Source organism: Pelodiscus sinensis, chromosome 2, assembly GCF_052426305.1.
Source record: "Pelodiscus sinensis isolate ZL-2025 chromosome 2, ASM5242630v1, whole genome shotgun sequence".
Taxonomy (NCBI): Eukaryota; Metazoa; Chordata; order Testudines; family Trionychidae; genus Pelodiscus; species Pelodiscus sinensis.
This window is the reverse complement of record NC_143053.1, coordinates 175,273,644-175,297,679: the sequence shown is the minus strand read 5'-3', so window position 1 is coordinate 175,297,679 and position 24,036 is coordinate 175,273,644. Positions and strand designations below refer to the sequence as shown.

Here is a 24,036-nt window from a genome sequence, read left to right as displayed (position 1 = left end):
GGACTGTTCTTGTAAGTTGTATATTTCATCAGCTTTTTGAGAGGAAAGATAGCTCACAAAAGTGCTATGTAGTCACATTATAAATAATTGTATAATACAACATTTGATCTTCAATGTTGTTTAAAGAGAGATTGTTGTGTCTATATAGAATCTTTTCTTAGCAGTTTATTAAATATAGTAACTTTCCCTGAAAAAGCAAGTATACATATTAATAGGCAGATTCTGATTTAATTATCTTATATTGAAAGAGGCTTCCAGCTTTAACTAGAATGTGAAACCTTAAGGAAGGAAGGGTTTAAAATAATTATTGCAACTATCTGTGTTCATTCCTGGAATCTCTTCCTTTATATATTTTCCCAAGTTCAGGCCTGATTTTTGACAGGGCTTTCTGACTCACATGCAGAATAGGGAAGTTAAATTTAGTTTAATCAACTAATCAGGCAGGCTCTTAATATTTTAAAAAGCAGAGGCACAGGATCTGAGAGTGGACGCGAGCCGGGAATCAGCTTATTCCCGACTCATGCCCGGTCCCCACTACCTCCTGCTTCCCCTTCCTCCCTCCCTGTGGAGATGGTGCTGGGGGAACCAACTTTTAAGCTGACTCCACCCCCTTCCCCCAGCATCAGCTCCTGCTCCCTGCCTTGCTGCCTCTATTAGAGGCAGCAAGTCGGGAGAGGGGGAAGTGACTAGTCAAAGGACTAGTCGACTATCCACTTACATCCCTAGTACAGAACCAACCCAACAAAGGATCTATCTGTGTAACCACCTCTGCTTTACATTGGTAGAAGAGAGTAAACTGTAAAATGCACCTGGCATTGCTATCAAAACTAGCTTAGGCTCTGAAAGGCAGCTTCTCCAGAAAAGATTGAAAAGCTTCAAAGCAAGCAGCAACCGTCTTTTAATTATGAAGTCTTCAATAATGAACTGTGAAATTAAAGTCAGAATGATTACCCTAATTAATAGCGACACATGATAATTACTACAAAACAAAACCTACCTCCATTGACTTCAGTGGAGTTACATTTGGGGCATATTTGTCTGAGTTTTCTCTTTATTGAGCTTTCTTTAAGAATTTTCAATGATATGCAATTGCTAACTATTAGTGATGCCGTTCATGTTTATAACACTAGGTAACTGTTCCTCCCAATTGCATTGGGAAGTAAATACTAATGCTGTTCTCCTTAGTTAGCTGATTGGTTATCTGAAGGCAGAGGGGTGAAGCGACCTGCCCAAGTTCATAGAGTAAGTCTATTACACAACTGGGATCAGAACTAGAGCTAGTTGAAATTTTTCATCCCTGTGATTGTTGGATGAAACATGCTTTGTTTGCACAACTCAAAATTTCCTCCCTGGCTGCTTGCCTGGCAGGTTCTTGTCCGTTTAACTTCTTGCCAGTGCGATAGACAAAAGTTGTCCTGGAGCTCTGCCAAGGCAGAGAGCCTGGATTCTCTCTCTCCCAAAACAGCACACCCAGGTCCCAGCTCTGTGCGTCTCCAGTTCCCAGAGTTTGAGAAGAGGCAGGAAGGCTGAGCACCTGGGCTCTCTAATCTGTAGCTCCCAGAGTAGAGTTGGGAGGCTGTAAGTGACGAGCCTTTTTGGTAGGCAGCTGGGAAGTAAAAAATGTTGCATTTTTGCCCTTTTGTTCTGTATTTTGGATGACTCTCTCCCTCAGACATGACATTTTTCACAGGGAAAGATTTCCATTTTTCAGCCAGTTCTATTCAGTACTTCTCAACTCTCCCAATGCTTTTTCTTCAAAAGTGCAACCTGGCCCAGTGTTTATGATGTTACCCTTTGGTTCAGTTCTTTGTAATACAAGATTAGTTCAGCTTCTCTTTTTCTCTTCCAATGATATCAGTACCAATATTTTTGAAGAGGAGTTGATACTTTGATGGAAACATCTAAGTGAAAGACTTCCACATTCTGGGAAGAGAATAAGAAACATTCTGCCTTACCAACTGCAACTCCAAACAGCTTTTGGGGACATGATTCTCCTAAATTCACTTCTCAGTTGTTTTAAATGTCAGAATGCTTCACAGTATGTATAATGATTAATGTGTAGCAACAAGGAAATGTTTGTATATTTTGACTGGTTAAGCATCACAAGATCCTAAAAGAAAACAGAAGTAAGTATTATTGGAACATCAGACCTCTTGATTGAGTTCAGATGCTATTAATTACACACAAAGTAGTCAAAAAGCACAGTAAATATGATTTAGCCTACTGTATTAGGCATTTACATTCTGCTTTCTCTTTTGGAGCAGTATGTTTTTTGTTTCTGTTTGCCATGCCAGTGTCTATCGTATGCTTGTGACTAGGGTCACAAGGGAGCCACACTGAAGTTACTTAATTAAGGCAAACTGCAAAGAATGGGATAGACAGTCCACAAAGATGTTAAAACTTAAAAAACAACTAATAGACTTGCGGCACCTTAAAGAGTAACAAAACATGTAGCTGGTATTGTGAGCTTTCGTGGGCACAAGCAAATGATGAATCACAGAAGAAAGTTCTACCAGTCCCAAAGAATAGAAGGCATTACATCCCAGATCACATCTTACCCAATACGTGCTTATAGCCAATTCTTATTAATTAATCTAAAAGTTATTAGAAAAGAAGAGAGACAATACAGGTTAAAAGATTAGTACATCTCTGAGAACATGAGTACAGTTCTGAGATCAGATTCATAGTAGAGATTGTGAGCTTTGTAGTTGCAAAGAGTTCTTTCAGAATTAGTCCATAGATTATAGTTCAGTGTTCATATTCAGGATAATCAAGGTGGGACTAGAGAGCTCATTCTTATGACTCAAACTTCTCCTTTATAAAGGAGCAACAGATCTGAGCTATAAAGGAGCAGGACTCCAAGATACCTTTATAGAGTTCCAGACCTTCTCTTGACAGCATGGAGTCCTTAGGTGAATAACAGGCAATCAGAGATACTTTGATTTCCTAAGGATCACCAGTAATTAACTACATGGATTAAGATAAGATGCTTAATGGATAAATTACCTTATTACAAACTTGAAGTAAAAAGTCTGGTATCCCTGAAAAGTTCTGTAGTCTAGACATACCCTTAATGAATATAATTATTGAGGAAAAGGTCCTGCCTCAAAAACAGTTAACAATGGAAGGTTTAAGTGAATCTGTCCAAAAACTGGCTGCCTAGCAGAAGGAGATGGTTTGAGCATTGGCTTGCTAAACCCAGGGTTGTGAGTTCAATTCTTGCAGAGGCCATTTGGGGCAAAAATTCATCAGGGATGGTACTTGGTCCTGCTGAGAAGGCAGGTGACTGGACTCAATGATCTTTCAAGGTCCCTTTCAGTTTTTCAGGGATGGTGTAGACGGAGCTTGGTCCTGCCTTGAGGGCGGGGGGCTGGACTCGATGACCTCTCGAGGTCCCTTCCAGTCCTATTATTCTATGATTCTATGGTAAGGAGGATGGGACCCACCCTTGCTTCCTGACTCCCTCCTTAGCCTGCCTATCCTGTCAATCAGGCTGACCTGGAGTGCAGGCCTGTCCCTGTTGATCCTGGAGACTCAGTCTTAAATTCCTGATTTCTCATTGATCTTTCACCTTCCCATTGGTACTGGGCGTAAGCCAATCAAAAAAGTCCAACTGAGTTTTTGTAAGAGGCCAACAGACCCTTTACATACAGCAAGAAATTGGGAGTTGTTGCAAGGAAGGGAATGCAGAAGGAAGGAAGAAAGCTTGGGGCATTGCAGAGACAGGGAAAAGGAAAAGAAATGGAAAGGAATGAAGAGAAACAAAAGGCGGAAGTAACAGCAGTATTCTTAAAAATTAGTATATTGTATTCATGCAGCAGAGTGATGCTGAAAGTGGCTTTAATTTTAGCAAAAGATTTGGTTACTATATTAGAATCATATTCTATCCTTGATCATTGTGGGAGTCTCCTGGTAGATTGAGGGGGTATATAACCACAAACTTGTACCGCAGCCCACGGGTCATAATTAAAAATGGAATTTGGCAATCTCCAGAACCCCTGCTGCAGACTTTCACCATTAGGGATGAGGGGGGTGTAGCAGATGGGAGGTATGCTATGACGATTGATTAGTCTCATATACAATGCACCAATTGTGGTATGGCAGTGAGCTAAAAGAAATTGGAATTATATGCCTTGGCAACTGCTCTTAGCATGAATTATCTGATTGTGAGAGTGTAAATCCTGTTCCTTAAATAAAACTGTGGCCCATTCCATGTGCATTGGTCAGGGGCTATCAATATGTGTGTGCTTTTTATGGCAGTGACTTTAGTTTTGAAAAGGAAGCGGATGCAATACAAGGCAATGTTTCTGCAGAAAGTTTGAGTGTGTTCCTTTATTTATGCTGTCCTGGGATGTCTGGCTATGCATGTGAAAGGCTCAGAAAGAATAATCTCTTTTAACCACCACCTGCTGCCTTAGAGAATGAGCTTTTAAAAATATATTAATTCAATTACAGCTACCAGGGAATGTGTTGAAATAAAAAGTCCTGTGTTTGCAGTCAAAGTGTGATCATCAAGCTGCACTTATGTTCCAGCTTATTAGTAATGTTCCCCATACCAATGCTATAATGAAGCCAAGGAAAGTTTGTTATGATAATGAGGTGTGTGTGTTTGTACGAAATTCACCTGCTTTCTCTGCAAAACCAGGGAAGGTAATGCAGAAATATTTAATAGTGCCAGATTTTAGCTCTTTCTAGGCATTATTATCTCACAATTTTTATTTTTCCCTGTGGTATCTGTTTGGGAGAGGGAAGAGCAGTCTGCTTTCTGTTAGTATGAGCTTTTGGGAACATAATGATTTTTATTTTATTTTTTTTGTTTTTTGTTTTTAATTATACAGCCTTGCTACATTCCAAGGGTATGTCTACACTACCACCCTAGTTTGAACTAGGATGGTTAATGTAGGCAACCGAAGTTGCAAATGAAGCCTGGGATTTGAATTTCCCGGGCTTCATTTGCATCTTACCGGGCGCCGCCATTTTTAAAGCCCCGCTAGTTCGGACTCCATGCCCGCGGCTACATGCGGCACGGAGTAGGTAGTTCGGATTAGGCTTCCTATTCCGAACTACCGGTACACCTCGTTCCACGAGCTTTCTGTTCAGGAAACAAACTGAGAAATTGTAAATGAGAAAATATAAATGTCTGGTATTTTCTAAATAAGATATAATGTAGATTGTGATGTAATGTCAAGTGTGTCCGGTATTTTTGTTGAAACCATCTGGCAGCCCTACCCGCTGGGTTGTTTGCCTCATCCAGAAATGTAGTTAATGATTCTGACCTAGCTTGGAAAAAGGACAACAAAAATTATTAGGGATAAGGAACAGCTGCCGTATCAGGAGAGAATAAGAAGACTGGGACTTTTCAGCTTAGAAAAAAGAATGCTAAGAGGGGGATTTGATAGAGATCGATAAAATCATGACTGGTGTTAAGAAAGTAAATAAGGAAAAGTTATTGGTCCCATACTACAAGAACTATAGGTCACTAAATGAAATTGATAACAGGTTTAAAAAAAAACAAAAGGAAGTATTTCTTCATGTAACACACAGTCAACTTGTGGAACTCCTTGCCAGAAGTTGTTGTGACAATCAGGTCTGTAATAAGGATGTAATAGTGTAGTTGAATAACTGATTAACCGATAAGCAAAACCTCATTTGTTAATGCTATAGACTACATGCATTTCCCATCTCCTCCTGCCAGTAAATTTTTTAGCAGGCTGGCCAGCAGCTTAGCTCGGTCCTGGCTCATGCTGGGTCCGGGACCTGGTCTTGCTGCAGCTCTTCATTTAAAGTGTATTACGAGCTAGGCAGGCAGCCCAGCTCAGTTCCGGCTTGTGCCAGGTCTGGGAGCTCAGACCCCTCCTGGACAGGGGCTGCGGCCATCCTGTGCTGCTTTCTCTGTATCAGAGGCAGCAGAGACAGCAGCATGGGATGATAAGCAGCTGGTCCACAAGGGGAGCTGGTTTTTAAACTGGCTCCCCTCACAGACCAGCTCCTATTTGGCACCCCACATTGCTGCCTCTAATATAAAGGCAGCAGCACAGGGTGGCAGGGGGCTCCTTGGGAGTGGAGCCGGAGTGCACTGGCTGCTGGTTCTGCCCCCAGGGACTATTGAATAGTCAACTAACTGATAAGAATTCATGAGGTTACTACTCAGTTAACCAATATTTAATATCCCTAGTCTGTAGCTGGTTCAAAAAGAACTCGATAAATTCATGGATGATAGGTCCATCAGTGGCTGTTAGCCAGGATGGGCAGGAATGGGTTCTCTAGTCTCTGTTTGTCAGAAACTGGGTCTGGGAAATAGGGGATGGATCACTTGATGGCTGTCCATTCTGTTCATTCCCTGTGAGACACCTGGCATTGACCAATGCTAGAAGACAAAACACTGGTCTAGATGGACCTTTGGTTTGACCCAGTCTGTTCTTATGCTCTTATTGCAGTATATACTGTATGACAAGCTATAATATGCATTGCTCATTACAGCACAAACAGAAACAGAGCCCTAAAACTCCCTATTTTAGGACATCTACATACAACTCAAAAATAAAGCCTGACAATTGAAATGAATCAACACCAAAGCAAACAAACAAAAACCGGAAGTCCTAGTTATTTCTTCTTTCTCCTCCTCCTCCTCCAAATCTGTTGCACAGTTGTTTTTCTTGATTATTTGAACCCATTTGTTACTGTGGTTGTGATGTCTGCTGAAACTGTTTGGATTAATGAGATTGTCATTTTTCACCACAATATGCCCATGCTGACAGAGTATCAAAAGGCACACAATTTTTGCATCTTGAAAAGCCCTGCTAATAAATCAGTTTATAAAAAAGCAAAGCCACAGAGCTATTTGCCATCCTGTTTGTTGTTAGTCTTAATTTCAATTATTTATTGTTTAAACTATTAAAAATAACAAAAAGGAAGCTGTCTTGATTTAAGGAGCTTGATTTGAGTGTTTTCCTCAAACCTGGCTGTCATCAAAATGTCCACATTTCCTTTTGGAATCAGAATCACTCGGGGTTTAATGAGAGCCTGGAGCATATACCATCAGAGTATGATTCAAGTGCCAGGAATGAAATGTTCAGCTAGACCAAGGAGGAGGGGCAAAGTGAGATTAACTACAAGAACAGTAATCCTTTTAATATACTTGGGCACATTTTTCAAAGCATCATAATGTAGTTATGTTCCAGATAAGTACATGTGGTATCTGAGGAGAGAATTGCCTTCTTGCTGTGTTTTGAATGTAAGTATCCTCTAGGAAATCTTTTTAGTGTCTCTGTAAGAATATGAGTAGAAAGAGCAGAACATGTGGCATAATTAATAGCTGGACAGGATTCACTTTATCGGCTTTAATTAAAGACAAGTGGGTATGTGAAATATATTTCCCTGGGGCTATGCTGAGGGAATATCCACACGCATAATTAATCTAGCTGCTGGAAGACAAAATTTCGTCACTGAAAGAAAGTAGAAAGAGACATCAATGAACAATAAGGGCTCACTTCAACATTCATTGAAGTGAATCAAATCATGTCCATTGACTTCAAAGGGCATTGGATTAGACTCTAAAGGTTCATGTTAATGTTTTGATGTCAATAAGAACTTGATCTAGCCATATCACATTAGTAGGGCTGGAAGAACTGTAAGTTTTATCCCATTACTTGTGCCGTTAATTGTGAGTGTTTACACAGGTGGCTGGGTATAACTTAGTAAGATTGGTGATTTAGCAGGAAATTTTGTTTTGCTGTTTGTAACATGGATTTATTCCTCATAGTCTCCGTTTACTTTCTTAGATGTGTATATTGGGTGCCTGTATGTTTCTATAATATTGTTTTAATAACCATTATATATGTGGTAATTATTGGAGTTCCATTAGCCATGCAGGTTTTGGCACTTTTATTATTTAACATTTGTATATAGTATAGATCCAAAGGTGTTCAAAGTGATCTAAGAAAAAATAAAGGAATGGTCCCTGCCTCAGAGAGCTTACAGCTTACAGAGAGCTTAAGCTTAGGTTACAGTAACCTGACTTGCCAAAGGATGTTTGCAGGGGTTGGTAGTGGATCAACCATAGAAGCTTATTGGAGGTTTGGAAGTACAGTAGAATGCCATCCAACTATGTGCCCAGTGGTTGTGGATATGAGCTGGTATTTTATTACTGTGTCTAGAATCTAAACTCAGAATGATTTTAGGAGGTTTCTCTGATCCAGTCAAAGGATTAGCAAAGCACTAATGCTTGCCTCAAAACAGATGTTAAACAGGCTACTTGCAACGCTGGGCTAGTGCACTAGCACTCCACGTCTGGAGAGCTGATCACATCATATAGCTACATAATTTGTCGTTCTTGTCAGCCTCTGTTCACTAAAGACCTTTGACCGCTGCTGGTCACGACTGGGGACTTGGCCTTTCTGTAAGCTTTGCTTACATGGTCTCAAGGGAGTGTGTTTATTTCCTCAGTTTCATATGCATCCAATTCATAACAAGTATTTTAATTGGATAAACAAACTCATATTTGTTTATATTGTATAAACATTCAAAAGACATATTTGTCTATGGAAATCTGAGACATTTGATGTTTCTCTACGTACATACGGATATTCAGAAGTCTGATATAAGAAAGCTATATTAAATAGTGTGGTAAATAATGCTTAGTCCTACCTTTTCACAGGAAACAGGATTCAGGCTCCATTTGAGGTGTCAAGGTGGCATGAATTTGGCAGCCTTGGTTTAACGCCCAAGGAATCCATATTAAAGAATTGTTCTCTCCAAATGTAAGCAGTGTGGCACAGTTTAGTATACCTGGCCAAGACTTTTTTGTTGTAAGGCAACGAACTCCATGGTTAAAAAAGTTGTCAGCCCCCCTCTTTCCAAAGGTGGTGTTTCTGCCAGGGTAAGGTCAATTTCAGGGCAGTGTATAAAAGACGAAATTTCTACCACTGATCTTGTGAAATTTTCTGTCTGTAGTGTCCACTCATTTTCCCAACAGGAGCAAAACAAGAGTTTTCTCTTTCTGATGGGAGAGCTCATCATTACAAATGTGCTGCTTCTGCATCTGACAGCTTTTAACTAAAGATGACTCAGATCCAAAGTCCTGAATCTGAAAGCTCTTGAATATCACAGAATTTATGGTTTGGTCCCATTAGTTCCATTGTTAATGTTCGGTCCTTGCATTTTACCCAAATGGCCTGATTTATTTATTTTGATTTCATTGATTTCATTGATGTTAGTAGCAAACTCTCTGTAGACTTCAGGAGAACAGGGAACGCGTGGAGATGGTCATAGGCAAATAATTCTCTTGTTCATTTCCTTTTACAGAGACGAGTGAAAGATGTGATATCCCCTATTGTGTTTGAAGCGGCATATAGTCTTGGGGACCATGTGTTGGGAAAGGAGAAGGAGCTACCTGCCCTCAAACCCATTCTCCGTTGGAAGAAGGGAGAGAAGATAGCGCAGAGAAATCAGGTCAGACCTTAATGGCTTTTTATTTTTTCCTTCACCATGATTCTGTTCCAAGTAAAGGGGAGAGATGTGTTATCTGTTCCTAATTGGCAACAGATTGAAACATTTGGAGTGATTGCAGATCTAGAAATGTTACTGTTATCAAGGCTGGCCTGATTGCCTAAATCATTTCACTACTTCAATTCAGAATTTAGGTCATACTGGGTAAGTGAATGCTGGAGAGAAAAGAGAGAGAAAAGAGAGAAAGAGAGAGAGAGAGAGAGAGAGAGAGCGTGTGTGTGTGTGCGTGCAAACATATATCATATCTTTATTTGTAATTTTCCCGTGTTGCTAGTTTCAGTTGTGTAGAACTGTTCCGAGAGAGTTTAGGCAACATGGGGGTGAGATCATTATGTCTTGTTCTAACTCCTTTATTCTTCATAAAAGAGATGGAAAGGTGACAAGGGGCACTAAGAGCCCCGGTCCCTTGCCAGGGAGGACTTTTGCCCATTCCCAGGCAGCACAAAGACAGCTATAAGGCTGCCCCCTGAAAACCCTCTCGCAAGCACTTGGAACTGAGGGACATGATTGGTGTGAGGCTGTAATTTAGACACATCTGCCAAGATCACTTAAAGCTGTTGTCTCTCCTCTGAGTTCTCTGCTGCACCTGCAAGAGGAACAGAACCATATTTCCCCTGTGGTGCTGGGAACGCAGGCAGCCACTATTAATAGCTGCTCTCCACAATTGTGCTGCATTGGTTTGACAATGATGGGACTCCCTTCAGGAAAAGTCATGTGTAGCCATATACTGGTAGGGCCCGATCCTTCCAGTCAGTGCAACTGGAGTTTTTACATTAGCCTCAAGAGAAGTCCCTTAGTTTTCAAATCCTCTTTCTTTAGAAAGCACAGATCCTTTAAAAATCTTCAGAGTTATACTCCAAATGATCTGGCACTGATTGTGAATGTAAAATGCTTGTTTTATCCAGAAGCCTTTCAGCATTCTAGGCATTTAATAATTGATTGTCAGATAACCTGTTACTTGAAAGTTAATCACAGACTGTGTATTCAGTAATGCATTGCCATGCATAACACTCCCTTCTGACTAATAACAGTCATGATTTGCTTTTGAAATTTTCATAGTGCTCAACTCTGAACGCTGCCCCTCAAACTAAAATATTCAAATATTTACTGTACATAAATGTGTGTTTTGACTTGATCTTCCATTTGGGCTTTAGCTCTTGTATTTATGGAACTATTTAGTTTTGAAATAACTATTCTCCAGAGTAATTCAAAGTAATTACTCCCCAGTGCTTTCTGGGGCTCTAAGTCGAGGTAGTGCATCCAGTCACAGAGCCTACCCCAGACTAATTTCGAGGCTTCCCCGTACTGGGGACAAGCTATTTCAATTTTGTTATTTCAGGAGTTACTATTTCAAATTTAGTTATTTCAAAAATAATTTCCTAGTGTAGACATGCCCTTAGTGAAGCAACAACTACCGTTCAATTCAAATGAACAAGGAGATGGCTGTCCCCCATGCAAAACATGGGATATGTGGTAGAGGAGGTTTTTAAGTCCGGGCTTGACAAAGCCTTGGCTGGGATGATTTAGTTGGGATTGGTCGTGCTTTGGGCTGGACTCAATGACCTCCTGAGGTCTCTTCCAGCCCTAGGATTCTATGATTTATGATTCTATTCAGATAAGTGCATTGTACTTTGAAAAGTTAATTTAAAAAAATGAATCAAATCCAAGGTTATTTAGAAATATTTTTTGTAAAGGGGTTTAGCTATATCAGAGGTGGGCAATAGTTTTTGACTGGGGGCCACTTCAGAAATTTTTGAAGTTGTCCCGGGCCACCCCGGAAGGGGCAAGGCCTCATGTGGAAGGGGCAGAGCCAAGACACTTCCATGCTTCCCCACCCATAGGCCCTGATTGGTCTGGGGATGGAGGAGCACGCAAAGTCTTGTCCCCCCCCCCCCCCCGAGAGAATTGCCAGCTGTTCTGAACAGCTGGTGGTTCCCTCTAGGCGCCTGTGCCCCTGGCAGTGGGAGGAGACTTCACGTGCTCCCCCCTGTTGCCCCCAGGTCAATCAGGGCCTGGGGAGGGGGAGCACATGAAGTCTCTCTCTCCCTGCCCCCACCCTGCAAGACAGTGCAGTGCTTAGTGTCACCTAGCAGTTGACTTTAACTGCTGAGTCCCTCGCAGGGTGGGAGGAGACTGCATGTGCTTCTCCTGCCCCCAAGCCCTAAGTTGCTTGGGGGCGGGAGGAGCGTGCAAAGTCTCCTCCTGCCCTGCGAGGGGCGTGGCACTTCTAAACACCAAACACTCCTTGCAAGATGGGGGTGGGAGGAGGAGACTTTGTGCGCTTCCGCCCATCCCTCAGCCCTGATTGACAGCAGGGGGGGAGCACGTGATTGGCCTAGGGGAAGGGGGAGTGGCAGGGCTTCCATGGACCAGATCAAGTTGCTTGGTGGGCCGGATTTGGCCCCAAAAGGCCCTTTTGCCCACCCCTGGTCTATATATATATATATATTTATATAGCGTAGTGGAGAGTTCTTACACATACAACATGGCTAAAAACGGAATCCTTTATTTAAATTGTGTTTTTTTTTTTTAAATCTGCATTTAATTTGGGAAGGTCAGGCTTGACCCCCAGGGTGAGGAGTTGCACGTAATGTCATATCAGTATTAAAATTGCTAGTTACAGAGATTATGAATACAGAAAGAAAAGCATTTGAGAATTTCCCTAACTTGTTTTTTGCTGCAGTTTGGAATGGGGAAAAGAAAAAAGTGCATTTAATAGTCCCTTCCCATGTGCCTTCCAGATGTTGGATCTCTTAATTGAGGAAGACAAAGTTTTGAAGTTAGGATGATGTCAGCTGATAAATGGGGCTGAATTTCAGATCTCTGTCGGTGATAAAATCCTGCTGAATAGCTTCTAGGAGCAGAAGTGTAACTTAAAAAAATGTATCATGCCCCATTATAAATGATCTTTAAAAACTGAATAGTATAGTAGTAAGGATAATATCAATCTAATCTAATGAAAGGACCTATTTTTTCAGAGGAATTTCTGACTTTGGGTTCCTCAACTTTTGGGAATCCAACAGAAGTCACATTAAAGACCCCAATTATGGGAAGGTGGATACTCAGTACTTTCTGAGAAGCATGCTCCTTTAACATTTGGCCACCCAAAAACTGAAGCATCCCAAATCACTAAGTCACTTTTCAAAATGTGGGTTAATATGGGGTGTGCATCTATGTGCATGTGTAATATTGGTGCCAGTAATTCTACTAATTATGTGGCCAGTGACCTGTGGTTTTCAAAATCCTGAATAAAATCATCATGATTCTGTCTAACTAATCAGAACTGACATTTTTAAATGAAAGGTTTTGCTATTGACATTTAAACATATTTAAATAAATATTTTACATCAGTACCGATGATTGACTTTTGTGAATAAATGCATAAGCAGATCCGGGCAAAAGCTTTCATTCAAAAATGTTTTTCAGCAAAAAAATGCAGAATTTGGCATAACTGAAAAGTGTTGAGAATTCTTGTCAATTTTGCTGAATTATTTCTGTAAAAAAACCCACCCCAAACAAATAAAAAATCTACAAAATGTCAAAATGAAAACTGTTGACATTTTGTAAACAAAAGCTTTCATTTTTTCTTTTCAAAATTATTTTGTTTAGAAATTTCCTTTAATTGTATTAAAAATATATACCTGAAATCTAACTTTATTTGACGCCAAGTGATTTTTTTCTCATGTTTCGATTCACTGACCTAAGGATGTTAAATTTCGATTAATTAACTAATCGAATAGTCGATGGGATTTCCATTGACTATTCGATGAGTGGATGAAGACTAGCCCAGTGTTCTGCCTTTGAAATGTTCAAGAGCCCCAATAGGGGCTCTTGAACATTTCAAAAGTTGGAACGCTACCGCTGGGCCCTCCCTCTTCCCCTTCCCCTCCCCCTCCCACAGAGCTGGAGCTGGGGGGGAGCCGGCTTAAAAGCCGGCTCCACCCTGCACCCTCTGCTCTTCTTTGTGATAGAAGCAGCAAGGGGGCGGCGGAGGGGAGAAGTGTCTAGTTAATTAGTGTGTCGACTATCCGATAAGCTTTTGCTTATTGGATAGTCGACTAGTTGATTAGTTGCTTACATTCTTATACTGAACATTTTTAAATGGCTTTCAGTTCCACCTGAAATAATTTTTTAAATTGCCAGCAAAGTGAAAATGTATTTGCACAGAGCTGGACTAAAATAAACAAAGAAATCATATGTACTAAGTTGATAAGGAGAGAAATACAATTGGGGAGAGAGAGAGAGGGGTGTTGAGGCTGGATTTGTGTATTAACCTAATCAGATCAGGGAGTTTAAATAGTCTCCTCCACAGCACGTTTGGTTCTTTTTTCAGGGCTCCTCTGCATGTGAAAAGTCTTTCTGTGTGTAGGTTTTCCACTGTTTATGCAGAATGGGGTCATATAGCAATACAGAAATCCTCTCTCCCCATATCTTGCTGACTATAGACTCTTAGCTAAACATTTAGTGCAACCTCAAGCTGTATTAACTTTTGCTTGAAGCTCCATTTACTCCTGGGGAAATTCTGTGCCAAAATATTTTAAAATTCTTCAAATTTTATTTCTAAAAATAAGGCAATAAAATCATGCCAGTTTCAGTTACGGAATTCCTATGCAAATTTGACACCCTCACAGTGGGCCTGAATAGGGACTGGGAATGGCTCTCATTACAGGACAGACCGTCTTGTTATAAGTCCATGATACATTCTAAAAAAACTTGGACTTATAGTGAAACAATTTAAAGTGGGAATTTTTTTCTCACGACTGACTTCTATTTGCACAAATTGGGGGTTGTTTTTTTTTGCACAACTTAAGAACGGGGAATGGGAGGACTTATAATGCATCAGTTCCTACAAGCGTCAATTACTTTAGCGCATAATGGATGTATACCAGGGTGACTTACAGCAGGGATGCCCTGTAAGTAATTTTCCAGTTAATGTATTTTTATACTTATCCATATCCACCCCAAATTAATTAGCTCAAATGTAAAACTCCCATCTCTGTTTCCCTACTATATGTTTCCTTCTTCAGATGCATTAAGTGAAAGACAAAGTGAGTTGCAACTCACAAAAGCTTATGCTACTGTAAGTCTTTAAAGTGCTACTGGATTCCTTGTTATTTTTGCTGAAACAGACTAACAGGGCTACCTCTGAAACTTGTCTTAACCAAAACAGCTTATGAGTTATTAAGGGAAGCAGGACAGTAAACTACATAACTTGAAGTCCAGGATGAAGGATTCTATTCCCAACTTTGCCCTTTCTCACAATGAGACTGGATTAGTTGCTGAACCTCTGTATGCCTTACTTCCCTTGTTTCTACAATGGGTTTATTAATAAAACTCACCATTACAAAGTGATTTGAAAACTTTACATTTTGCAAATATTTATATTTGAAAAAAAATCCATGTCGTGAAACATAAATATATTAGATAGACAATGTGATGAAGCTCAATGGTACAGTCTAGAAGTATTTCTTTGAGCTGGATTAGAGGAGATTTGTGTGTGAACGATGACATTTTTTGAAGACCCAAACATTTTGTGTGCGATGACAAAATAATAGTACCATATAGTAGTATCCTGGGAGTGGCTTTATTGATCAGCTACAGTACTTGATGTCTTCCAGTCCAGAACTCCTCAGCCATATGAGTTAGTTTTTGATCTTTCCTTGCTGTCTGCTTTTGGCATATCATCTATAATGAAGAAAACTGTTTGTCTAAAGAGTGGGTAATGCCTGAGACTAGAATGATCTATATTGGGTACGTATATGGCCTGCATTACTATACATTTAAGATTGTGAGGCACATGGATACAAATATATTTATCCTTGTAACTCCCCATCAAAGTAAGGGAGAAATAATGTCTCAATTTTGCAGATGGGAAACTGAGATGCAGAGATTCAGTGACTGGTCCAAGATCACCCAGAAAGTTTATGGAAAAGCAAAGACTTGGCAGGGATTTTAGCCCTGATCACCTGAGTTCCAGGCTAACGCCCTTCCTCACTGTCCAGGCTGCGGAACTCTGTTCCACTCTTATTGTTGCAGAGATCGAATCAAAGGTTCCCTTCACTCCAGGAGCCTCCCTCCTTGCTCAATTATATTTTCCCCTTGGTTAGGTGGGATTCCTAAAGCAGTCAGTCCTCCGTCCTCTTCTAATGATCTGACATCACACTGTTCTATAAACATGGGGTTCAGTGGCCAGTGTCAACCTTTAACTGGCGGTGACTGGACACTGTGTGTGCCAGGAAAGCTAAAAAGGACTCCACCCTGAACATATTCTGTATCAGACTGAGGCTGAATTGGCCTGTTCATTTCTGAATGGTGGGGGGGAAGGAGGAGAAAAATTTCAGTTCAGAGCCGAGTTTAAACAGCAGGTGTCCAGATGTATTGTAACTGTGAAAAGTCTGTCATTAGTTAACTAACTTACATCATAGTTAGTGGAGGCCACTGACTGTGGGGCATGCCAGGCATATTTTGGTAATCACATTCTTGTGTAACGATGGACTAGGCCAGTGGTTTTCCAAAGTTGGGCCCTCCTCCCATTTATCAATATGGAAAAAGCAGCAGACTTGAAGCCCCATGAGGCGAGTTCGTGACCCCCAGGTTAAACTCTCATGCGCTAGACCAGGAGTGGGCAATAAACAGCGTGCGGGGCAGACTCAGTTCACCAGGGTTAGTCTTCACTGGACCTCAAGATGCTTTATTTACCTGCACATCTGCAGGTATGGCTGCTCGTCGCTTCCATGGGCTGTGGTTCACTGTTCCTGGCCAGTGGGAGCTGTGCAAAGCAGTGGCTCAGGACCAAGCACAATAGCCTTCAGGATTAGCAAACTGTGTGGGTATGAAAGGAGAGACAGACAAAAGAATCATCTCATCACATTAGGGTCCAGGATTTAAACACCTAGAGCTGCACAACTTTTCCCAAGGCATTGTGGGAAGAAACAGCTGAACTTTATTTGGGTATCTAATTTTTTTTATTATGAGGATTTTTGAGGTGATTTGTAGGGGGAGCTCAATCCTTTGTGAAGAGTTGGAAGGAATTTGGCCTACTGAATCCCTATAAGTCTGAGTGTGGGGTCTGAGGGACAGTCCATTGGCCAGAGCCCTTGTTTTTAGCAAAGGGTGATCATTGATAAACTTATTAATAGATGCATTATTATTTTATTGTTTTTAATATATTTTCTCTAATTATTTTGCGTTAAGAATCAAATGATCTTGCTTAGAAAGAGCTATGTGGTATCCTAACTGTGGCAATTATGATATGAGGAGACACACACAGCAGGTCTGCAAATGCAGAATGTGTTTCTCCAGGGATATCATAAGATAAGCCAGGATCTGTGCAGTCTGGAAATATCAGTCAGATGTGTAGAAGTTAACTAAGAACAGAAACAGAAGGAACAAAGCAAAAAAGATGGCAAGATCTCATCAATATGCCACTCTTCAATGCCTCAGAAAATTTCAGCTTTGACAAACCTTCAAAATGGACAGACTGGAAACAATTTAGTGTCAGATTTCAAATTGCATTCAAACTCCCCAAGAAATTAGAGATGTATAGGTATTTTCATTAATTTGTGCCATGTTGGAAAAAGGAGAGCACATCTTTAAATTCTTTGACTTTATTGAAGACAAATCACAAAGGGTACATCTACACTATAGGGGAAGATCTAAGCCGCCGCTGCTGATCTTCCAGGGTTTGAAATAGTGGTCTAGTTAAGACAGCCGATTCGAAGTGAGAGGTGCATTCCAGCCATTGCTGAAAACCCTGCTTTCATGAGGAGTAATGGAAGTTGAAAGAAGAGCGTTCTTCCTCCGACTTCCTGCAATGTAGACAGGACCAAAAGCTGAGTGAAGCTACTTGGATTTCAGCTACACAATTAGTGTAGGTGACGTTGTGTGTATTAATTCGACTTTGTCCCGTGGTGTAGATGTACCCAGATAGCTATGGCAGGGTTCTGACTATGTTTGATGGATACCTCAGAGAAATGGGATTTATGAGAGAGCCTGTTTTTCCAGAAAAGTAAAAAAAAAAAAAAAAAAAACCAGGGGAAAATAAGCGTTTTATAAGAGCTCTGCATGCATTGGCTGAAAACTGATTTTAGGAATACAAAACATGAATCAGAGACAGGCTGGCTATTGGGTTAACAGGTGTTTTCACAGCAAATACAGCTGAAGAGAGATTTATCCCTAGCCACAGTTATACTAATAGCAAAACCGTCAGAATTAGTCAAATAGAATAAAAGCCAGGAGCGATTTGAAAAAACCTGAAACTAGCTTAGAAGCTGTGAACATACACTTGAGTATTGAAAGTCATTACCACATAATTCCTGAGGCAGGGAGGGAGAACTCGCAGACTAAGAGGAGCAAAGTCCAAGCTATATCTATAAGATGTGGAAAATGTCTCATCCCAAGAGATGGTGCATGTCCAGCCAGAGGCACACAGTGTCATGCATGAAATATGGATATTCTGCAGCTGTCTGCCACAGCAAAGCAGCCATGGCGTTGACTTATATTACAGACAGTCAAGAACTATTGTTTCTGAGATCTATCACTTGTGATGACAAAGAGCCTGATTGTAGAGAGAAACTGAATATTCATGACAAGAGTATAGACTTTAAAATTGGCTCACTGCCATCTCAGAAGGAATATACAATCACCTTCAATCCCTTCCAAAGCTGGAATTGCCTGACACCGCTCTGGCTAGCCCATAGGCATAGTCTGACTGCTATTTGGGATGGAGCAAAGAGCACATGCACATGCACACACAAGTTTTCATTGTGCATGCTGAAGCCAGATCCCTTGGCTCATTGGCTCTCTCCTGTCACCTGGAATGTACCAGGCCGGAAGGTGCTGGGGGGTGGGGAAAGGCGGTATGAGCCATCTTAAAAAGGGAGCCCCCAGATGCTGCTAGAGGCCACTCTGGAACCAGCTGCTGCAGTGTTGCTGTTCTGGTGCTGCTGCAGACCCCTCTGTGTGGTGCTGCTGCCAAAGGGATACCTCTTGAGGGGCCTCTGCTTCCTCTCTGTCCATTCCTATATCCCCTTCTTTTCCCCATTCCCTGCACCTTTCTTTCACCTTTGTCCTCTGCCTCATTCCATCCCCTTCTCTCAGGCAAGCTGATGGTCTTGCTGGGTTCCTGGGCAAGGTGTGTGGGGAGGGGACCCGTCAGCATGGCTGTACCAAGCGCACCATGCGAGGTTCCAATGGCTGTTTAAAGGGCCCGGGGCGCTTTGTTTAAAGAGCGGCGGCTGGGAACCCTGGGCCCCTTTGAACGGCTGGGCCCTGTGGCAGTTGATCCCTTTGCCCCTCCTGTCGGTGGGCTTGCCTTCTCTTCTCCTGGCCCTGGCCCTGGCTCTCTGTCTTCCCCCCACTTCCTCAAGCTCCTCCTACCCCTGCCTCCTTGCCATATGCCATTCTCCCAGCCCCTGTGGGCACTAACCATTGCTCAGCAAACAGGCAGGAACTAGCAAGCAGGAGGCCGTGTTCAGTGGCCTGGGACACAAGGAAAGAGCTTGTCACACTCCTCAAGAGCCGAAATATGCTGGGGGCAGAGGAGACACACAGTGCGAGAAGGACAGAGTCCCCTTTCTAGGCAGGCCTAGCAGAGCAAATCCTGCAGGGCAGCTCAGCACTTGCAGAAATGGGGTCTGTGGAAGTGGCATGTGACCCTGCAGGGGCTTCCGCTCTGTTTAGGGCGCAATGTCCCCTCACATTCCCCCAAACTATGCCAGTGGTGTAGTCCTGCAGGCATTCTGACTAGCATGTGACAGTCCATCCCAGAAACCACTTACAAGGACAAAGCCTTTGCGTTCCGAGTGCACGTGATCACAGGATTAAAAGCAAACAACCTTCTCAGCCCTGTCAGGTGACCATGATGGACCTAGCGCAAAAGAACTGGACAGACGAGTTGATGATACTGGACTTTTGAGCAGAGGTCCAATACAAATCTACCTGAAGCAATGCTATGCCATACAATGGTCAAATACTTCTACCGGGGCACTTAGAAGAAACTAGCTGCAGATTAATGCAGATTCAAGAGGCATTGTTTAATTGTTGTTGTGAATTTTTCTAGGTGTGTAGGAATATGGTACTTGAAAGACATAACATGTTGCAATGCTCATGAGATACTGAAGTACACTTTTCCTCACTTTGGTATTTCAGAACAACTCATTAGTGACAATAGACCACAGTTCACTTCAGCAGAATTAAAATAATTACGAATGAAATATGACTTTGATTATATTACTAACTGCCCACATTATCCGTAATTGAATGGAGTGGCTGTAGAGCTGCACAGGCAGTCAGGAACTTCCTGCAGCAGCAAGATCCATGCCACACTCTTCAGAGTAACTTATCAACACGAATAGTGGCTAAGGAAAGTCCAGTACAACTCCTGATAAGAAGCCAACTCAGAACGACTGATCCAACTTTGTAAACTAACCCAACTTCAAAGTGGCCAGACATGAAGACAGTTGCCAAATCAGATGATAAAGACTAAAAGAGCTTTCACTTTACAACAGTCATCACTCAGTCAGAAATCTGCCATGGTTAGAACCAGTGTCTGGGTTCATGTCAAATTAGACAGAGAAAAAGGTTGGATGAAGGCTGTCATGAAGTAACAGAATTTGGCACCCAGAGCATATGTGATTGAGAATGACATTCGAGAGTTCAACAGAAATCGTTGACATCTACATTGCGTTCCTCAGAAACAGCAATCAGCAGAGCAAACTCAACAGATGACAGACACAGGACAATAAAATGGTCACTCAAAGATTACAAACCAACCATAGGCAGTCACGTGAACAAATGACCAAGTTGTTGCACATTTGGGTTGTGTTATTGGAACACAGGTATGATGCAAAACTGCTTAACAGACTGATATGTAGTGAGCTTCAGAGACCTCATGATAGTGTAAATACTGTAAATGATAGGAATATAAAGCCTAAAGAGAAGATGGAATGCAAAACTGTAATACAATGCTCAGCCTTATAAAGGAACCTCCACTGAATCTGGCAGAGCATTAAAGGATTGCATGATTAAGGGTGAGATTATGTTGCGGATCTCACGGAAGTCTCTGAGGGTATGTCTACACTACCCCGCTATTTCGAACTAGCGGGGTAATGTAGGCATACCGCAATTGCAAATGAAGCCTGGGATTTGAATTTCCCGGGCTTCATTTGCATAAGCCGGGCGCCGCCATTTTTAAATCCCGGCTGGTTCGAACCCCGTGCCGCGCGGCTACACGCGGCACGAACTAGGTAGTTCGAACTAGGCTTCCTAGTTCGAACTACCGTTACTCCTCATTCCTCATTTGTCCGCTCAGCGCGCTAATCTGGACGCTCCCCTGCCGACATCAAAGCCCTTTGTCGGCAGCCCTGTTATGGGATGAGGTTTACTGGGGCTGCCGACAAAGGGCTTTGATGTCGGCAGGGGAGCGTCCAGACTAGCGCGCTGAGTGGACAAACAGCTGATCAGCTGTTTGTCGGCTCAGCGCGGCAGCCATGTAAATTTAAATGAAGCCTCGATCATTTAAATCGTGGCTTCATTTGATTTTGCCAAAACAACAAATCTACATGGCTCCGTCGATGGAGCCATGTAGTTTAGACGTACCCCTAATGACTTAACCAACTACACAATGGGTACTTAAGAACTATTTGCACCTTCTATAAGCTTCTTGTAACTTGAACACTCTCATTCACTATTTTTTCCCTCTCCCCCATCTCCTATTTATTTTTGGAACTGGACTTTTAATATTCCATTCATCTGAAGAAGTGGGTTGTACCCACGAAAGCTCATGATACCATCTACAGTAAAATTCCATTAGTCCAGCATCCAGTGCTCTGGCACTCCTGATGGTCCGGTACAATCAGGAACCCGGAAGTGCTCTGGCTGCCGAACAATTGGAACTGCTCTGCGCCCGGCTTCCCCAATTCAGCCACTGCTGAAACTGACCGGCAGCTGAATCAGGGAAGCCAAGAGCAGAGCAGCTGGGGTGCTGCCGGATTGGTCCCGTAGTGCCGCCCCTCGGCGCTGCGGGACCAACCCGGCAGCACCCCAGCTGCTCTTGGGGACGCCTGGGGAAGAGCAGCTGGGGTGCTGCTGGGTTGGTCCCACAGAGCTGAGGGGCGTCTCTACTGGACCAACCCGGCAGCACCCCAGCTGCTCTTGGGGACGCCTGGGGAAGAGCAGCTGGGGTGCTGCTGGGTTGGTCCCACAGAGCTGAGGGGCATCTCTACTGGACCAACCCGGCAGCACCCCAGCTGCTCTGCCCCAGGCGTCCCGGATTTAGCCACTGCTGAAACTGACGAGCAGCGGCTGAATCGGGGACGCCTGGGGCAGAGCCGGACTATCGGAAGGGGGGGCTATGAGGGGTCTGGAGTGGCATCCCCTCCACCGCACCCCACCCCAGACCTCTCATAGCCCTCCCCCTTCCAATAGTCTGGCATATCTGATAATCCGGCACCCCCTGGGTCTTAAAGGTGCCGAATTATCAGAAGTTTACTGTACATGTTTTGTTAGTCTTTAAGGTGCTGCTAGACTATTTGTTGTTTAAGTTTTTCCAGTTACAGATTAACTCGGCTACCTCTCTGAAAATATATTTATACTTAATTTATATGTATTAGTTTCACCAGCTTTGGTTAGAGAGTTTTTTACGGACAGTTGGTTTCCTTGGGGAGCCCTTCTTCTCTCGTTTGTCCAGTTTTCTGTCTTTCTGTTAGGTAGATATGGCCATGTTCAGGGCTTGCTGAGCTGCGGCGAGCCCCTCTTGCCAGCCGCACTGTCCAGCATTCTGTGCATGCACAGATCATTCTGCGCATGCGCAGATCGCCCGAACCCGGCTCTTCCAGGATGTAATCTATTCACCATGGGCAAGTAGATTACATAGATTGTTGAGCCCTGGCCATGTTTAATAAAGTCTTCTTCATCAAAGGATACAAAGCAGGACTCTGCTGAAATCGAAATCCAGCTTTTGTGGAAAGGAAAAGTGAATGTGTTGGATGATATGATAAATGATAGTGTATTAGTACTGAGCCTTAGGTACAAAACTTTACTCTCAATGAAGTCCACTGAGCAAATTCATTTCCTTACACCTTTCTTCAATTAGAGAACATCCTATGTGCTTTAGTTTAATGAAATAATTATTGATGGCCATTTCCACCCATTTTGCTATGCTAACCCATTGTAAATGTTGGAACTCTTTTCTTTGTGTTACACTTTTTCATGGGGACACCTGGAGTGCAGGGAAAGCTTTCTGGCTGATTTCACCTTTCCCTCCCAACCACCCACATCCACCACCCACGCTGTTCTGACTTGGCTGTTTTGTTAAATGATCAGAAGAATCCTATTTTAATAGTCCCTGTGGCGTTCACTCCCCTGGATTGAATTTGCTTGAATATTTCCTAGACATATTCTCTAAATAATTTGTTTTTATTTTAGCCAGTGCATGTAATTAAATCCTGGAAGGCTTTCAGGAATGTTAATTGTTTTTCTTGAGGGATTTGAATTTAGGCTTTTACACCTGGCTCTCAGAATTATTTGATTTAATAGACAGGTTTAACATGGGGAGTAGAGTTTAAGGCCAAAAGGAACCACCAGATCAGTCTGACTTGCTGCGCGTCACAGTCCGCCAATACCATTGAGCACTCTCACACAAATCCTAACCACCACACATGATTACAGCCTTCAGGAAATTAAATTATTTTGTGCCGCAGGCAGACAATTGAAGGAACTGAAGTGCACCAATGCCCAAAGTTCTTGCAGTGACAGAGAAATGATCAAGTGGTATATAGCCTGATGATCCTGGCAAGCAATCTGTGTCCCGTGCTGCAGAGAAGAAGGTGGGACAATCCCAAGGCCACTGCCAATCTGACGGGGGAGGAAATTTCCTTCCCAACCTTACATGTGGCAGTCAGATCCTGAGCATGGGAACAAGGGTCAGCCTGCCGAAGTTCCACAAACAGTCCAGTGAAGTGGAGGGTTCAGGGCTTCCCCTACTGATGGGCAAAACATGCAGCTGCATTGGGCACCACAAAATTTGAGGCATCAAATTGTCCCACATTTCATGGTGCTCTATGCAGCCAAGGGCTGCCTATCGGCTCTGGCCGTCCCCAGCCCATCCTCTGTCTGCCTGCTCCCGGCTCAGTGCTAGTCCAACCGCCCCACCCACACACTGTGCTGGTCCAGCCCTTTCCCCTCCGCCCCACCCCCCAGCCGTTCCCCACCAGCGCTCAGCATCTAACCCTCGCTCACCAGACAAAGGTGACTGGTCCTCGTGGGCTGGAGGACTGAGCAGGACCGTGCAGCGGGTGGCTGGGGAGAAGCGGCACTTTCCCCTTAAAAGCGCTGCTTCTCCCCAGTTGGCTGCATGGTCACCTGGTGCTCCTGCATCCCGGGCCTCCCTCTCCACTCTACTTTAGGTTGCTAACTCTCCCAGACTGGATGTCACTACAGTAAACGGTTTGCGGACTGGGAGAGTTGGCAACCCCTTTCTTCCACAGCTCCTCTGGGATAGGTAGGGTGTTAGCACCAGTCGATAGATAT

At 42.8% G+C, this 24,036-nt stretch overlaps 1 protein-coding gene across 2 annotated transcripts in view; it reads left to right on the top strand.

Annotated features, from left to right (window-relative positions):
• The window catches only part of ITGA9 (integrin subunit alpha 9), a 339,039-nt gene that overhangs the window by 150,966 nt on the left and 164,037 nt on the right, over window positions 1-24,036 (top strand). For both annotated transcript variants that reach the window (XM_006124025.5, XM_075921785.2), the window contains exon 16: window positions 9,304-9,450. In XM_006124025.5, coding sequence (XP_006124087.2) covers window positions 9,304-9,450 — 147 coding nt within the window. The remainder of the gene's footprint in view (window positions 1-9,303; window positions 9,451-24,036) is intronic.